Raw genomic sequence first — 18,626 nt, 5'->3', positions numbered from 1 at the left:
GAATATCCCGACGGTGATCCTGTCGCTGCTGAACTTCCGACGTGAATGTGCGGGCGAGCTTTCGGCACTCTTCCGCGCGTGCAGCAGCTTCGGACAGGGTATAGTAGCCTCCGTTGTGTCAGGGCGATACGGAAGGATGGTTTCCATTGTGCAGGAAGGCTCGCGTCCGTAAAGAAGAAAGAACGGCGGAAATCCCGCATGGTCTGTGTGGCAGTATTATAAGCATACATCACGAAGGGTAGAACGCGGTCCCAATTGGTCTGGTCAGAGCCTTCCGACAGTCTTGCCATTAGGTTGCGCGTGGTATGAAGTGGTGGTATGGTGAATAACGTGGCATTCCTTGAGTAGGGCTTCTATTAACGTCAGAGGGGAAGACACGGCCTGTGTCGCTCAGCAATTCTCTGCAATGCTCAGCAGAGCAACGCAGCGAGAGGTCACACAGCTCAGGCGATACATAGATAAGGGCACAAGGCTTCGACCAAACTCCTCGTCGTCGTCTTTCTCGAAGCAGGCATACTGTTCGTTCTTCTCCAGTACACCAAGAATGGTAAGACGTTGCAGTCACTAAGAGAGGGAATACTGGGTGCTTGCTGGTCCAGCTTGGATTTGAACCTTGGATGTGCCCCCTCGAAAGCTCCGTTTTGCCTCTAGAGGTGTGTATAATTGTAAAAAATAATTACAAAAATGTTTCTTTTCTAGCACTGTAGATTGGAGAAACGCCCAAGCCCTAGTACGTTTGTTGATGATTTTTTTCGTACTCATTATGGCAAGAGCGGCTGGACAGAACGACGTGAAACTTGTCAGTGTTTTATGTGTTCGCCTGTCTTAAAATAATGTATTCATGTCATTTCAATGCGTTCAGCAAAAGAATACCTAGCATATAAATAACACTGTGCACGAGACCTGAGTGGTGAGAAGTGGAGAAGGACGACGCAGACAGCCTTCGATTACTGTCATCCGTGCTTTCAGGTAAGGAGTGGGAACTGCACTCTACTTCAGTTGCCCGTCGATTTGGCAGAAAACGTAGCAAAGTTCACACGACTCTCGTTAACGATGATTACGTCAGCTAGTATTAAATAAATTCCACTTCAGGGCTTTTGGACGAACGCCCTCGATCGTTCTTTTGTGACGCGCATGCGAAAAAAAAAAGTGCTACGAACGCACAGGAAGCTTCTTTAAATGCGTTTTTAGTACACTGAGACAATTCTCAGCATTTAATAAATTTGATACAACTTAAATCGATTTTACTTGTATTGAGAGCGCAACTGACATGTACTTGTGAAATCATGGTCCATATCATAATGACACGTCAGCGGCAGCATATATCGTCTGCGTCGCATGAATCTATTTGATCCGGGCAGGTATAACTGGGCACGTTTGAAGACGAGTGAGCGCACCTCCAGAGGAACTAAACATTCTGCTCCGACAACCACAATTACGTTGTTGTTGTTGTTGCGCATAACCACAGTGGGGGATTGACCATGAATTACGATGTGGCTCCTGTATACCTTTGTTTGTTTTCTTTTTTATTTTTCCGTAGTGTGAGCCCTAAAGCGACACTCAATCGTTCACATGACAAACGAAAACTTTTTCAAGTTCCTGTACAGAAGTAATCGTTCGTTTTCATACTTATATGCTTGTACGGAGTCAGCGGGCATTTTAGGACATGTAAGTATACTGATGAATGCTCTGGCACATAATGTTGTAAACTACGCCTATGAACAGACCGACACAAATAATAATGCATAAAGTATGGGAGACTAATTGACACTGTACAGGTAAAGAAGTACGCGCATAAAGACTATATTTTGATTTATGCGCCCAAGAGGAAATAGTGATCCTGACCGATTAACGTTTTACCTACTGAATCGGGCAGAAATAATGAAGAAATATAAAAGATGTAAAAATACCAACTTTCTTAGTTTGCCTACGGAAACTGTGTGATATGATGGAGTCGGGAACAAACCAAAAATGTGTTATTGCAATTCAAAGCGTTGATCTTGTTTTATTCCAAGTAGTAATAGCATGGTTTATTTGCAAACTCTCGATTCCTTTGACAAAATGGTACTAAAAATATGTTATCGGATAACCAAAGCAACAGCTCTCATCTAAAATAGTCGATGCAAAGGGGATATGAACTTTAGTTTTGACTTCGGTCATGCGTGAACACGCCGACTATTCAATTGATTCAATTGAATTTTCAACATCAACGTCGGAAGAGAATGATGTTTGGGGCTGTGGGAAAAAAAAAACATCGAAAAAGGGCTTGGTCGAAAGCGTCCACTAGTACGCACAAGAATAATCCGCATATTCGAAGGCTAATATAAATATATTGATCTAACGTCACACTGTACGTGTCTATTTTTGACCTAAGAGTGAACTTAAATGTGATTATTGCTTTGACCAAATAAAAAATGACAAGTTAGATTTGTTGTCCTCATAATTCAGCAGAACTAGAATGTCGAGCTTGGCTAGTCACTGCTACATACACGAAGGGTTAATAATACATAGCTGTCCGTGTGACGTACGTGGGTATGAGCGCGCGCATACTGGCCTACCTTGAGGAGACTGGCCTTGAGCGAACATTCCTGCCCCCTCAACCCCGGGAACAACAGCACTGGACAGTAGACTGACAGCACAGTTGACGAACACAAAAGACACAACGTCAAAATAAATAAGGACAGAAGAGCTGTGGTAAATATAAACCAAGACAACCAGAACGCAATATATCATAAGAACGACTTGTAACGTGTTACTAAGGTAAACGCCGTGAATAAGCACGACGGTACGGACTATGAAGATAAACGTTTATGTATGTCCAGAAAGCAGCAATCGTATCAAAATTACTCCTCGTTCGAGGTTTGTATACAATTAACATTAATACATACGATCGTGTGGTCAGCTGCCCGCAATATCTGGCAGTATGGTGCGTGGGAGGAAATGTAGTGGCGGAGGAAAAGACGCACACCCTTGCTATGCCCTAGGAGGAGGACGGATCGCGCGGGAAGTAGCGGATAGGTGAACCACGGCGAGGTTTCGCACCGCTGAACGTTTGTTTTTCCGGTGAGGAGGTACGATCGCAGCGCGGATGGAAAGAGGCGAGCTTCTCTCCACCCGCGCTGCTTATTGCGCGCCAGGCGCGTGGCATGGCCCGCATTGTGTACGTAGCCCCCCCCCCCCCCCCCTTCGTTATTGCATGTCAGGACCCGTTCACAACGACGCAGCGAGGAAACGTGGTACGAACTCGCGGGAGCACAGTCGCTACCGCAAGAGGAAAAAGAAGAGATTTTGTTTCTTTGAGATTGGGTGCTCCCTTTAACAAGCGGCAACAAGAACTTTTCGTTTACCAGTAATTCTATTACATCTGCGCGTGTAAACTACACCGTTACATGTCAAGAAAACGTCCCAACTCATTCGCACTGCACGCTTTACCGCTTTCCTTGACCTTCCCGGGTCGCAACTTGAGTACAAGGCGTCTGGACGCCCGGTGCTCTTGAGTACGGATCGTGTACTGTAAAGCTTCCCACGAATTACACGACCTTGAGAAGACGTTTCAGTCACGTCATGACGTCATAGCAACACGCGATGCGACGTCCTGAGTGTGGTGAAGCTGTACATATCTAACTGCAGCTGACCGCAAGCAACGCCTGCACCCATTCGAGCTCCGCGGACTGACGTTTGCCCGTCGCTCTCATGAATTTGTTATGAACGCGCAACGAACCTATTTCAGAAATAAAGCTGCTTATTTGTTACATCACTTATTCCTGAACATACCGCTCCGGAACTAAACTGAATTATGTTTTTTTACGTGCGCAAAACCACGATTTGATTATGAGGCAAGCCGTAGTGGGGGACTCCGGATTAATTTTGGCCGCGAGGGAATCTTTAAGGTGTCCCCAGTGCGCGGGACAAGGGCGAGACAGCTCGCCGAAATTTAATGCCGCGACTTCTCGTGCTTAGCAGCCCAACATCATAGCCACCAAACCACCGCGGCGGGACGGAACTAAATTCGGGCACAACTTGTTCCTAATTTATTCGAGCAGGCACGCCCTTAGAACGAATGCAAGTTAAGGTGCACGTTAAAGAACCCCGGCTGGTCCAAATTTCCGGAGTCCCCCACTACGGCGTGTCTCATAATCAGATCGTGGTTTTGGCACGTAAAACTTCATAACTGAATTTTTATTATTCTTTTACACATTCTACTTCTTTGCTCTCTCACCTCTTTTAATTTCGGCAACACCGAGCCATTGACCGGCAAATGTCCGGGCAGATTGCGCGCGGTCGCCACGGACGCGGACGAAGTATATGAACCTAGCGTCTCTCATATACGTGCCCTGCGCCCGCATAATGTTCTCAGGGCGCTTGATCGCACCGTTCCACGGCGCTTCTCGTTATCAGCTGATCCCTGCAGCGCGCACGCGAGAAACGTCGCACAGATTCGTGCGCCAACAGCCGCGGCAGATAAACTAACCACGAGCTTCGGGTTGTGCGCTATGAGCGCACGTACCGCTGTCTACGCAAGCTACCGGCTGCTCGAGCAATCCGCTTAAATAAAAACGCGCAATAAAAAAAAAAAGCGCGGAGGGAGGATTGGGGATCGACTGCGCGTGGCAGCGGGACGGAAGTATGGTGGCGGGGGGTCACCTTTATAAAAAAGGGGGGCCGGGGGTGAATACGCGGCACGCGCGGGACCCGCGTCTTCCCCCGCCGAGAGACAGCTGGCGCTCTGTCGAGGGGTCCAGCGCGGGCCAGCGGCAGATGGGGAGCCAACGGTCGATATCGAGGAGGGGCGTGCGGGCTCGTTCCTAACGGAACGCGCTGAGCAGCGCCGCTATACGCCGATGCGCCAGCCAGTACAGCGCCCCGTTCACAGAGCCATGGAGGACGCCGACGGCCAAGGTGACATCGACGGCCGGCTCGAACCGTGGAACTGGGGAGTCGAGGACCCCGGCTGGGCCTGGAGCACGACGCACAAGTCGCCTGAAGTGGTGCTGCTTGGACCCCAACAGGTAAGCGACTTGCAGACCCACGCTTTTATTCGATTGCGCGGCGGACGGGCGCTGCATGGTTGTGTGCAGCAACAACCGGCCACTGCCGCTTGTGGGGCGTTCGTGTTTCAATGATTCCAGGACACGTGATGTAGTATTGTTGGACGAAGGGTTTGTAGCTCGGTGTTGCTGCGGTCGAGTTTATAGCGGTGCTAGAGGCTGCTGCTGCAATGTACAGTGACGCGGCACAAACAACAACGGAAACCGCGCGTGAGTAGTAATATTGTTACGCAAGCAAAGCACAACGTGCGACTATTCACGTGATGTATTTACACTGAGATGCAAGGACACCGGGCAAAATGGTGGACAGCTCGCGCGCTGAACGACATCGTCCTCTTCGCTACGATGGCTCTTTCGACGTCAGTAGACCTAATTGTAGCAATATATTATTATAAGCGGTTTTTATGACGTTTGTCGAATATAAGATCTCCACAATTGTTTCTACAGGCATGTTGTGGCTCAGACAGCTTAGTCAAAGTGCTATATGATTGGCCAGACTTCTAACACCGCGCAGACAGCAGCGAAAGGTCAATGTAAACTCGACGCAGCGTGCCCATCGTGGCCGTGACTCGGCGTCAAATCTTTCAGCGATCAAAACGAGCAGAAAATTGTTGCGCGGCGGGTGTTTTTGTTAGGTGTTCAGGTGAATTTGTCTCGGCAGCATGACGAGAACTTTTCGACTTCGTGTCAAGACAGATGTCGATCAAAACTCGGAAACTGAAACAATCGCGCGACCATCAGCATCAAGTCCACGTGGCGGTGAATCTGCTTCTTATTCTATGGTGTCCGTGGCAACATGCATGGGAATAGCTTCAATTCTAGCTGCATCCGCTGTATACGTAAAATAATTTCCTCTTAGAAATGAAATTATGGGGTTTTACGTGCCCAAACCACTTTTTGATTATGAGGCACGCCGCAGTGGAGGGCTCCGGAAATTTCGACCACCTGGGGTTCTTTAACGTGCACATAGATCTAAGTACACGGGTGTTTTCGCATTTCGCCCCCATCGAAATGCGGCCGCCGTGGCCGAGATTCGATCCCACGACCTCGTGCTCAGCAGTCCAACACCATAGCCACTGAGCGACCACGGCGGGTCTTTCCTCTTAGACAAGTCAAGAAAAGCATACGGTCTCAAATGCACACCCACGGAGACCTCTAGCGGAGGCTCAGTGGCCGTGGCGTTCTGCTGCCAAGCACGAAATCACAGGTTCGATTGCCGGTCGTGCATATATAGTGGCCGCATTCCAACGTGGGCGGCATGTCAAAAATGGTCGTGTACGGCGTCTTGCGTGCATGAAACACTAAGTGGTCATAACTGATCGATCTGGAGCCATATAGCACAACGTCTAGATTACCGAGTGCTGGTGGCTCCACTGGTTGAAGCGGCAAGGTTGAAGTGTTCTGTAAGGCCATTGGTTTATCACTGTTTATACGCAAAGTACGATGCTATACTGCCCGAGCTCATCCTGAAAACTCCGCATTTTTGTGTGTTGTCTTAAAACAAAGCACGCGGATGGCAACCATCACCACCATGTCTGTTTTTACCATGCACGTCATAATGCGTTTAGCATTCTTTGGGAACTAACTGCAATTTGTTATGACTGTCAAACCGCTTTCCTGTTCCGATTCTGAAGACACTGCAGTCTAACGCATCGGTAAAAACCACACGGTGCTACGGTACCGTACAGTGGCACGGTGAAGCGTTCACGCACTTTCCCCTCGTGACAGCTATAGCGTTTGAGACGCTGCGCCTCTGGTCAAAGACGCAGGCGCTGTCGTTTGAGAGTCGCTGCGCCTCTGCGTGGTCGCAGACGCTGCACGGTGTTCCGAACTGGTCCTTGAGGTCCTTGAGGTACCAGGAGGCTCGAAGTACCGGTTGGCTTTCGCGTACGGTGGTAAGGGGAGCGCCATCCACAACACATGGCGCAGCATAGTGATACAAATAACCACCACTCAAAGCATGCTGAACACCATCTTGTGTAGTAACCAGGGTTGGTAACCGTGGTTGGCTGAGCGCAGCGGGGGGATGAAAAAGAAGCGGCGACAGCGATGAGGAAAGCGGAGGAGGAGGGTATGGTGAAAGCGCGAGAAGAAAAGCGTAGTGCCGCGCACGAGGAGCTTTGCGGCAATGATGGCTGCGATATGGCGCCATAGTAGCGCGCATCTGTATTTGAACGAAACGCTGCATGAGCGGAGGTTCTCTGCGGTGGCTGCTGTGAACCGAGCCCATGCTTCACTCACGCGCTTCCTCTCGCGGTCTCGCCGATTAGCGAGGCAGTCGCACCACACTTCGCTCCGATTGCAACGTGCCGCACGAGACCGATTGACCGCGCCAACCAATATATCGCGAAATGAAAACACCTATAGTATGCAGCTGCGCTCAAATTTCTCATTAGGGAGTGTCGTAATCGTCGGTGATCTTTGTGGAAAATTTACTGCGGCAATATTCCATGCCGAATTTGTACATCCTTGATTTCCGAAGGAAAAAAAAAACGCTAAAAAGATTATATTTTACCCGTGAGTGATCATATTAGCTGGCATATAGTATAAGCCAGTGTTTTATGGGCCCGCGTTGATAACGCGCAGATTAACAGACGACAGTGCTATCTGCAGGCACTCTTAACCAATGTCGGTTTTAGCCGGTGTATATAACTGGACTTCTCACTAGAGTATGCAATACTCTTTTCAAGCAGCCCATGTTAAGGAAGACCAGAGGCAGAAGAGCACGCATGACTTTGAGCGCTCGACCTTCTACAATGCACCGCAGGTGACGTTGAAGGAGTTTTATAGCTTCGCAATTTACGCTTCACTAATGGACCCCTAAAGCAGACTTCGAGCGCAGTGCGTGAAGTATGCAGTGTCGTACACTCTTGAGGGAAGCAAGTATAGTCAAGTGCTGACAGCAGAGATATAGACTTCGTAAGAAAGCCTCCAGACTGGTGGTTTCGGACGTTCTACATTGCTATTATCCGCAGCCACGTGGTCGTCTACGTTTGCGACCGGTTTGCATGATGGTCCTGTCGCCAGAGGTGAAGCCGCCTGGCTCCTCACACGGGAAGACGGGAGGAAGGCGTCTGTTGTATTCGCTTGCGGGGCACGCGGAGAAGCGCGAGAAAATACGAAGTTCCGTAATTCCCACATTCTTATAGGCATCACATCGGCCGCTCTTTTCTCATAAAGCAAAAGAAAGGTTGAAGCTGTTTATCACACTGAATACTAATTGTTTGCTATAAGAGTGGACGAACCTGCAATAACTAATCGTCATCATTTCAAATAAGGGCCCGCGATCTTTCCGGTGGCGGTAGCAATATATCCTCGAATGGCGCCGGTGACGTCACAGCACCGTCGAGACGCCTGCAGCGGAAGCGCTCCGACATTGGTAGCAAGATACTGAGCTGGTCTTGCATGCCATCGGACCCCGAGCGCCTGGAACAGTCGCGGTTCATGAGTTTTGAAGATGCCGCATAGCAAGACGGAGATAGCGAGAAAAACAACGAGTGGCACTCTGAGACAGGCTCAAGAAAAGTGCCAGAGAGAGAGCACATGGAGCAACGCTTGATTGCTTAAAACGCGCGCCCATAGCTCGGCGCAGACTTCTCCGAAAAATTATCGCAGTAAAAGAAAACGTTGGCGACTGAAGTCATGTTGCAGAGCGTGCCTCATAGCCAAGATTTCCACATCTCTGCAAAACGAAATGCTGCTAATAAATCGTTTCAGCGAAGCCTGTGTGTTCCACGTGCGCAGGCGCAGTTCCACCCTCGTTGGAGCAGCGGCACGGCGGGCGTGCGGAGCGCGAGTCCGCTGGCGAGGGACCGGCGCAGCTACTGGGAAGTGCGTGTGTCGCATCGCGTCTTTGGCACCAGCATGATGTGGGGCCTGTGCACGGCGCAGGCACGGCTGCACGCCAACGCCTTCCTCGACCTGCTCGGACAAGACAACCACGGATGGGGGCTCTCGCACAAGGTGAGGCTGCTACTCCGCCAGCAACTGGTATTCTGTAGCACAGGTCGGGCTCCAAAGAAAGTTCTTAACCCCAAATTACAACACTCGCTTTGCACTTGTGTCAGAGGGCTGGCGAAAGAGAAACACGGGCAAAGACCACTTTTTTTTAAATTGATAAGTAATAGCTATTTTGTGCCGTGATTAATGATGGCCGACAGCTATTCACTAAAAAAATGGTGTTGCGCTGCTAAGCACGAGGTCGCGGGCTCGAATCCCGGCCACGGCGGCCACATTTCGATGAGGGCGCAATGCGAAATCACTCGTGTACTTAGATTTAAGCGTACGTTAAAGAACCCCAGGTGGTCCACGTCTCCGGAGTCCCCCACTAGTTACGGCGTGCCTCATAATCAGATCGTGGTTTTGGCTCGTAAAACCCCGTAATTTAATTTTTTTTTAAACAGCTTTCTCCGCTCTGCTATGAACGGGACATCTATATGGGATATTTCTTGCGTAGACGAAATCATGAACACGCAGAACTACGCCGTATACAACAGAGCTTGCGCACTGCACGAAGCCTTTGGTTTATGAAATTTCTTAACTCACACCTCACAATCGAATTCGTTAACACTTTCTCCAGTGGAATAGAGATATAAAATTCCATGAAATTTTGAGGGGCGTGAAAAAAAACCGTTTTCTTTCATTTTTTCCACAATTACACGAAAAATTGAAAAAAGACAGACGATTGCACTTAGAGCTATCAAAAACCCGACGCATTTCTTTAACACTGAAAAGAATTGTTACATTATTGCATCACAAAAGTATCAGCAGAGCTTCCGGGTTCAAAATCTTGGCACATTTCACATGAAGACGTCAACGTCGACATTTGTATCAATCTGTGTCCGATTCATTTCCGCTTGATGTGTCAACGTTACAGTGTGCTATCAAGGCATCGCTGTGCAGCGCACCAAACCTTCCGGACATTGAGGTTCGTGTGCACGTACACAAGTTTTTGCACCCGATCCCCCTGCGAGCCTTTTGCGTAGATTGGTGCGCAGATTTACAAACTCGGGCCAATTAGTTTCACATGCTGCAGAAGAAGGGGGGAATCTGCAATACGCGACAGGCGAGAGGACTCAAGGGTTGGTTAAAGCAAAGTTCTTGCCACCACGTGGATGGACCCAGATGCTTTTAGATACGTCGATAGGAGGCGCATCGCAGCAGAACAATTACGCGGGGAAGCTCTGTTCTTTTTATTATTTTTTTTTCAATTTTATCATGGTTGAAAAAAAAACTACTTTTCCGAAATTTTCAATGTTTTTCTTCGGCCGCTTACATCCCTACAGTGGATGACAAAGTTTCAAAAGTATAAGTGCGAGTTGGTGTAGCGACATGATAAGAAAACAGTGAAAGGCACACACTAAGGGAACAAGCTACAACGCTGTCTCGTCGTGTTTTTTTTTTTTTTCGCGCTGTTTCAACATGACAAGGTTTCATGTATACTTGGAAGGTTCGCGGGAATGGAACCCGCTAATGCGCGTACTCAGAAAGGTTGGGCACGCTCTGTCCCATCGAGATCATTAGAAAATGCTTAAAATGGCCCGCAAGCAGCATGGAACTGTGATGAAAGACTGACACGGTGATAAGGGCATACGAAATTCCCGATCACTATAACGGGTCGTCCCTGTATATGGACTCGCCCTAAAACTTCCAACCAAGAACTATGTGCGATATTTGCTCAGTCGTATTACAGGCGCACAATATGCCTGCTTTTCACTGTTGCAAGCATGTGCAGAATAAAAGTGTTTTGTTTTCCTAATGCTTTCAATGGCGTTCTCACAAAAGTCGAGATTAACTACGGCGACGTCCAGGCTACTCGCGTTGGAAAGCGCTATATTCCAGCGTCGAAGTTGAAGCTGAAAAATAAAGCTTCGATTTTGGCGTCTAAGTAACAAACTTGCGTGTCTGACGAGCAGTTGTGTGTCCGACAAGAATGAAGCTAATAAGAGTCTGAAATGTGTGTTTGGATTCATTGGGCATATGGATCTCGACGATAGCGTTGCTTACCCCATCCGGTTGCTTTGCGCACGCATTTCCCGCCAAACAACAGAGCGCGCTTATTTTTACGGTCTATATCTACATTCTAAAAAAAAAAAAAGTGTTTGGAACTCATGCTGCAGAATAAACTTCTTGTACTACACTCGTACTCGTACTACACTCTAAGATCAGTTTACACCCTTTGGCGTGCCCCTTCTGCCACACAACGATGATCGTCATCTGCCTTGATGCGTTTCCTTTCTTGAAAACGCCGCGCCCGCTACTTTCCTGTCGGGAACGCTATCATGCTGATAACGCGCATGCCGTTCGTTACTGGAAAATACCGGGCTCGCAGCGTTAAAGAAATCGAACGCATCAAGGCAGATGACGATTATCGTTGTGTGGCAGAAGGGGCACTCCAAAGGGTGTAAACTCTTCTTAGAGTGTAGCCGTATACGTAGACTTCAAAAGCAGAGTGAACGTACTCCAACGGCGAGTATATATACACTCTTAAAACGGTTGCACCCTTTGGGGTGTATATTTGTCCCACAACGATAATCGTCATCTGCCTAGCTTGCGTTTCCTTTCTTGAAAACTCGGCGCTCGCTACTTTCCTGTCGAGAATGCTGCGTCACACTGATAACGCGCGTGCCGTTCGTGACTGGGAAGTACCGGGCTCACCGCGTTAGAGAAAGGAAATGCGGGCAAGACAGATGACGATTATCGTTGTGGGACAAGATACGCCCCAAAGGGTGTAAATTTTTCTAAGAGTGTACACTCTAAAAACAATTGCACCCTTTGGGTGTATATTTGCCAAACAACGTTAATCTTCATCTGTCTTGCCCGCATTTCCTTTCTGCGAGCCCGGTACTTCCAAGTCACGAACGGCACGCGCGTTATCAGCATGACAGAGCATTCTCGACAGGAAAGTAGCGAGCGCAGCGCTTTCATGAAAGGAAACGCAAGCATGGCAGGTGACGATTATTGTTGTGGGACAAATATACACCCCAAAGGGTGCAAACTGTTTTTAGAGTGTAGGCAAAGTTACACCCTTTGGCTTGCCCCTTCTGCCGCACAACAATAATCGTTATCTGCCTTGATGCGTTTCCTTTCTTCAACGCTGCGAGCCCGATACTTTCCAGTAACAAACGGCACGCGGGTTATCAGCATAGAACAGTTTACACCCTTTGTAGTGCCCCTTCTGATAACGCGCGTGCCGTTCGTTACTGGAAAGTTCCGGGCTCGCAGCGTTAAAGAAAGGAAACGCATCAAGGCAGATAACGATTATTGTTGTGTGGCAGAGGGGCAAGCCAAAGGGTGTAACTTGGCCTAAGAGTGTACAAGCGAGAAGCGATAGCGCAGATCAAGCGAACACGTTTTCTCTGCAAAACGGCATGAAAGGAAATTTCTCATGATCGAGTGATACCCTCCTTGAACTCACGTTTAGCCGAGTGAAATTCTCAGCAGCACCTGCGTACGTATGCCGTAATTTGCAACTTTGTCCGTGATTATGAATTTTGTGCTTTAGAACACCTGTTGGCATCGATCTCTGATAAAATTAGCATTGTACATTTCATTTGCCTTTTAGGCACTCCTCAGATCGGTGGCCTACGGTGTGTGGAGGGCAGGCGCGAATTACGACGGCACAACTGTTGGTGGCACGCAGAACAGAACAGTTACCGTTTGCGTGCCAAAGCTTTAACTGCTCGGCACTTTGGTTTTGCCTGCCCAAACAGGCTACGATACGCTTCATTTGTTACTACGCGAATCGGTCTCTTCCTCAAAGCCTGCGGTCCCAAGAGTGGAACAGGGAAGTCCGCGGGGCAGGCACTCGAGCAATTAGTCCGGTGTACCAGCTGTTCGGTTTGAAGAACACACACACAAAAAGGGCGCTTGCCACTGTGGTTTCCCGTCTGTATTTTCGCGCCCTGATCCCTTCCTGTTTGCACAATGCTTAATCTATTCATGCAATAGCAATTATTTGCGATTGAAGAACGTCACACGCGCCTTTGGTCGCAGGGCCTCCTGTGGCACGACGGCCGATGGCGGTCGTTCACGCGGCCGTTCCGCGAGAACGAGCCGACCGTGCTGGGCATGCTGTTCGACGGGCGGCGCGGCACGCTCACCTACTACAAGGACGGCGTGTGCCTGGGCGTCGCCTTCCGTGACCTGCACCGCGTGCGCGAGCCCCTCTACCCGGCCGTCTCGTCAACTGCCGCCAAGACCGAGATGTGTCTGGCCAACGCACGCAGGGACTTCGCCGGCCTGCAGGACCGGCGAGTCTCTCTTGCTTTGTGCTTATTCAGGCGCGTTACATTACTGCCGGTGCAGAAGTGCCGCCATACATCACCGCGACACTAGGCTAAATTCGTTAAAAAAGATTTGTACATTCCTATTTAAGCACCAATTTTTGTCCCTGCATGGTAGTGTGCGAATGCAAAGGTATTTCACAATATGGCACCGTAGTGTTTTGTGGCGACGGCCACATCTGGCGCAAGCCATTCAGCAGCGCGACCATTCGCCGCCTGGCCACAGGCACTCGCAATTTTATTCCTATCGTCACTGGAATGAAATGTGTTCATTCTTGGACTCAACTGGACAAAAGCTCACCGGCATAAATCGCAGCAGGATAAATCTCGCCATTTTACTTGTCCAAGATCGAACAATGTTGACATTTACTGACGCATTGGGGCGCAAAAATTAGTATCGCATTTTAATTCAAACGCAGAAAAAATTCAATATTCCATAGGTTATGTTGTAGGCTGGCTTACATGTTTAGTTATGCCAGGTTGGCTTGCACTAGGTATTCGACGAAATGTTTGCAAGCTTATGGTTACTGGCCGCCATTTGTTCCATTTAGGATGGCCACCCTACACCAGTCCTTCTGCATACATTCGGTGGCATTATTCAGTATACCTAATGTTCAGCATTCTCGGTATTTTATTTACAACCCCCCAAAAAATGTAAACAATTTTTCTAGATAAGCTTTCACCCAATTGTTTTTGGTCGAAAAATTGTTGCGCAAGCCTTTTTTTTAATCAGGTTTACTAAACACGTTGGCGCGAAAACATTCCCTACAATTACACATCCTGCTGTTCCAACAATGTAGTTTCATCCAATACACAGAATAACAACGCTACAAGTAAGCAGTTCACAGAAAGGGCAAAACATGCGGCAATGCGACTGTGCTGTAATTAAGAGAATCCATTTGATATCCAAGTAAAATATAATGAAACCTGGTAACATTACATGGGCACAAAGCTGCAACAATTCACAAATATTCCAAGATAGATACCACACTGCATTCCCATCGGTGAGTTTGCCCAGTTTATCAACCACAGTGGCCCCAGTATGAAGATGGCAAGGACCCGACCCCTCTATGTACAAACATCTCCCTTCTCATTTTCGTTGCAGTGACAAAACAGACTTGCATAAAAAAAAAGGGTAAAGATTGCTTGGGCGGGGCAGGTGACCTTCGCAGGTTCCTTGGATCGGAGCACATTTAGGCTCGCAACCGAATGCCCATTCCCGTGCTGTGGGTCTTTTAACGTTTTTTTTAGTTGCAACAGTAATCCTGACAAAAAAAATACTGCGTACCTTTTTGTTTTGTTTAAACTGAGCACACTGAACCCATGTATACCCCCCTGCTGAAGGCCTTTACCAGAGACTGTAGCATAGTGATGCAAAGCCATCAGTAAATTGATTCTGGTAGACAGTAACGCACAACCAATTTCTTAAAGACTTCGCACAAGTTGTCTGAAACACCCCGTATACTAGCATTTTGATGAGCTTAAGAGCAAATTTTGTGCTGGTATGTCATATCTGTGCCATCACCATGCAGCTGCCGTGCAGTGATCCTGCGGCGAACTGCGGGTCCAGACGCCGTGCGTGAGCTGAGGCTGCCACCACGACTGCAACGCTACCTGCTGCATGAAGAGGACATGTGAGGGCAGCTTGTCCTGCCATCACAACATACTCTAGTCGTGACGCCCTCCCTAGACGTAAAGCGTGTTTGCTGCCAAATGCCCCCACTAGTCAATATGACATCAAGCCGAGCTGGCCCATCGCAACACCAAACCTGATGCCAGAAAACTTTCAGAAGCCACTGTGACACCTAGCTGCGCTATGATTGAGCACAAGAACACAATGTGGGCATGTCCTTACACGGGCATAGTCTGGTTTTTATATGCATGTTCAATCATATTAATTTAAACTTGCACTGTGCATGTCAATTTCATCTTATAGATGAGCCAGGTATTTCTATTTGCCTATATCCAACAGTGGAAATTCACCACAGCAACCTACACCTGTGAAGTGTGCTTTCCATAAGCAGCTAAGCGACTGTGCACTGCTCAAGTGCCTTTCGCAAGCAAAGACGAGGCAGGAGACTTCCTTCAGAAGCATCCTGCTGCTGGTCAACCTGGCACCACAATGAGCAATTCGATCACTTTCAACAGGGGCATGCCCGATCATTAGATAAGACATATTTATGCACAGAATAGGTGTTTACACCTGTGGTGCATCTACTTTTAGATGTGATCTTTGTTGATCTGTAATAAGTGACAGCCATACTGCGGCTGTGCATGCTGTCCAACTGATCAGTACGTACGATAAGTGTGGTGTACATGTCCAGTGAAAACGTACTGCACCTGTGGTGAAGCATTGACGTGCTCGGTGATTCCACAGTGAAATATCATGCAGTACCGTTCCACTTTGCACACCAGCCCAGATTGCATTCCAAATGCCAGCGCGCGCAGTTTCACAGTTTGTGGGTCCTATTTGTGACAATAGAGAAGATGTTGGTAATGCACGCAGCAAATAACCGTAGACGCATGGCTGTTAGGCAACACATTGGCATATTGTGATATATTGAATTGGCAAACTACTTTGAGGTCCTGTTTGATGTATTTGGGCTCGATTGCCTAAAGGGTGGTCACAGGGAAACTAGCATGTAGTTATCCCTGAACTACACTGTCGCTGCTGCATCTCAATTTATTTACATAGTTTTACCACAGAAATAATGTCTATCAAGAACATTTTAGTGGGGTAACTATGCAATTGCATTGATCTACAGACCTGCACAAGGATCACTGATGAGTACAATGGTGTTCACTAACCTGCAATAAAATGCATTCATATTAAGATGAAATATGCAAAAGGGATTGTGAAGGCTTGCATGCTTTGTTTGTGCGAGTACAGTTTTGTAAGACAGTGCAAGACCTTAGCAGTGCTATCAAAGTGCACCATGGTCCGAGAGGTCTATTATACAGTGCAACTGCAAAAGAGCAACAGATTTAGACTGCTAAATGACCTCTCTGCATACATATGAGCATCACGAAGCTGAAATGGAAAACGTAACCGAAGAGTAACCCGAAGTTTCGATAATGATGCATGTGTTTACATTTTCTCCAGGTCGCCCACAATGACATTGCTGTGTGTACAGTATTTATTCACCTATTTATGGCAAAGTACTTAACAATTATGCTGCAAAAGCCAATTAGGTTTGCAGCAAAATCATCATGGACGCCATCTCTTCACAACAACATGTTAAAGAAAATAAAGTGTTTATTTATTTATTTGTTTGAGTCAGTCTCGTGACAATTGAAAAGGTTTCCTTATTCCCACATACTAGAAACTGTTAAGGCAAGGCCCATGCACTGGATGGTTGAAAATACATTGAAGCACAATGATAAGAGTAACAAGGGACAGAAGCAGCGTAACTGAGGGTGTGGCTTCTTCCACCTTTCTTTTCAGTTGCGACATGAAGTAGTTTGATGCTCTGTGCCACAGCAATACATGGATTTACTGCATTCAGTATAACGCTGGAAGATGCTGACGAATGTGCACCTTTTTTTGCTGCAGCCTCAGAAGTTTATGACAGAACGGATTCTGAAAGAGAGGAGAGCAAAAAACAGTTGACAACATGTCAAGCATAAGGATAAAACGTGAAACCAGCCATTGTAGCTGCTCACACAGCGCCTGGTGGAAGTGTGTAAAATAAAGCTATAATAAAGTTTTTCTATTTTTTCACATTTTGTAAGCAATGCCTATAGGCATGTGAAACTCCAATAGGGGAGAAAAATTTTCTTGAGCTTTAAGGCAGCAGGAATGACAACCTAATTCTTGTGCATACTCAACGTGTCCATAATTAAAAGTGAACCAGACCTTGAAAAGCAAATTGACGATCAGGTTCTCTGTACCGAGTGTTATGCTACAACTCGATTTTAGGCAGCTCCATATGTAGAAGGTTTGTGTAGACCTACAATGTCCAATGAGCAGTTTGTAGACGTTAAGGACTATATAAAATATAATCTTAAACGGCAGATGTGCTAACAAGACAAAGGGCTTGCGGGAAGATGGAGACAAATTATCAACAGTGGGTGAACTCACTATTGCAGATATGCTAGACTGGAAAAAATTTATTTATATATATATATATATATATATATATATATATATATATATATATATATATATATATATAACACTCCCAGGGTTCTACTAGTACACATAAATACCCAAGAAAGTGGATGGGGAAACGCCGCCGCGGTAGCTCAATTGGTAGAGCATCGCACGCGACATGCGAAGGTTGTGGGTTCGGTTCCCACCTGCGGCAAGTTGTTTTTTCATCCACTTTAATTTCCATTAATTTATCATTACTTTATTTCGTTTATTAAGCACATGCAATTTCCCCTATGTTGTACTTGGTGTCAGTGTTTGTTGGCTTCTCATTACATGACTATATATATATATATATATATATATATATATATTCACATCGCAAGACATTTCAACTCTCAAGCACCTGCAAGTTACTCGGTGATGGCATCTGCTATCTGTAGGATCATTGTGCGGTACCTCGTCTTTTTGACCTGCTGTGTTATCAGCTATTAAAGACCCAAGTGATGAATATTGTGTCAATGCACTGACTTTAAGGGGGCCCTCTTGTAGCACAATGAGAAGTTCATCATCAAAAGTATTAAGGACTGCACTATAGTCGGATACAACTTTAGAAAAAAGCGGGCGCTCACTCCTCCGAGGCGGAGGCACACCAGCACCCACAAATGGGCGCGCACTTTGGACTAACGTCATCAGCCGGACGGCCGGTGAGCCCGCCGACGGAGAAAATGGCCGTCCGCGCTTCGAACTGGGCGAGGTCGCGTCAGCTGTGTGCTTCAGCCCCTCGTCAGAGTGAATTCCAGAACTGTTTGTGATGGTCTATCATGCCGGAAATATTACTACGAACTTCCGATGCGGCATTTGTGCCGCGTGCGTTTATTCTGAGCCGTGATCCGGCGAAGGAACATTGCAGCACGCATCGCTGGCGCTGCGGTTTGTCTGAAAGCAGGATCCTGCGGCGACCGCTACGAACACACATCCTGCATGTTTGTTCCATGTTGTTTTATTTCGCTCCCGAGTGACGTTATGATGAGAAAAAGTTTTCCAAAGACTGGTGCCTACTGTTAGCAGCGGGTGTGTTCGTGTACTGTGTCGCTGCGTTTTTCGTCGGACGGGGTGAAGTGATGGAGCAAAACCATTCTCAGGAGAAATCGGAAAAGTGTGCGCGCATGAAACAAACCTACGAGTGTCTCAACAGAAAAT

The 18,626-nt window shown here is 47.4% G+C and overlaps 2 protein-coding genes across 3 annotated transcripts in view; one reads left to right on the top strand and one right to left on the bottom strand.

The window, feature by feature from the left end:
- Positions 1 to 924: 924 nt before the first annotated feature.
- On the top strand, positions 925 to 16,600 carry SP555 (SPRY domain-containing SOCS box protein SP555). The gene is made up of 5 exons (XM_065437880.1): positions 925 to 969; positions 4,874 to 5,009; positions 8,793 to 9,011; positions 13,044 to 13,300; positions 14,866 to 16,600. The coding sequence occupies exons 2-5, from the start codon at positions 4,878 to 4,880 to the stop codon at positions 14,969 to 14,971; spliced, it is 714 nt and encodes a 237-aa protein (XP_065293952.1). The 5' UTR covers positions 925 to 969; positions 4,874 to 4,877; the 3' UTR covers positions 14,972 to 16,600.
- Positions 16,572 to 18,626, bottom strand: part of Fdh (alcohol dehydrogenase class-3 Fdh) — an 89,950-nt gene continuing 87,895 nt past the window's right edge. For both annotated transcript variants that reach the window (XM_065437850.2, XM_065437845.2), the window contains exon 10: positions 16,572 to 16,913. In XM_065437850.2, coding sequence (XP_065293922.1) covers positions 16,889 to 16,913 — 25 coding nt within the window. In that variant the 3' untranslated portion in view covers positions 16,572 to 16,888. The remainder of the gene's footprint in view (positions 16,914 to 18,626) is intronic.

The sequence above is a fragment of the Dermacentor albipictus genome, chromosome 1 (assembly GCF_038994185.2).
Source record: "Dermacentor albipictus isolate Rhodes 1998 colony chromosome 1, USDA_Dalb.pri_finalv2, whole genome shotgun sequence".
NCBI classification, from domain to species: domain Eukaryota; kingdom Metazoa; phylum Arthropoda; class Arachnida; order Ixodida; family Ixodidae; genus Dermacentor; species Dermacentor albipictus.
The sequence above is the reverse complement of the archived record's forward strand: the minus strand, read 5'-3'. Positions and strand labels throughout refer to the sequence as shown.

Coding starts and splice junctions, on each gene's coding strand:
- SP555 (XM_065437880.1), top strand. CDS start 4,878: ATGGAGGACGCCGACGGCCAAGGTGACATCGACGGCCGGCTCGAACCG. Junction 5,010..8,792: donor TGCTGCTTGGACCCCAACAG/GTAAGCGACTTG, acceptor CCACGTGCGCAG/GCGCAGTTCCACCCTCGTTG. Junction 13,301..14,865: donor TTCGCCGGCCTGCAGGACCG/GCGAGTCTCTCT, acceptor ATCACCATGCAG/CTGCCGTGCAGTGATCCTGC.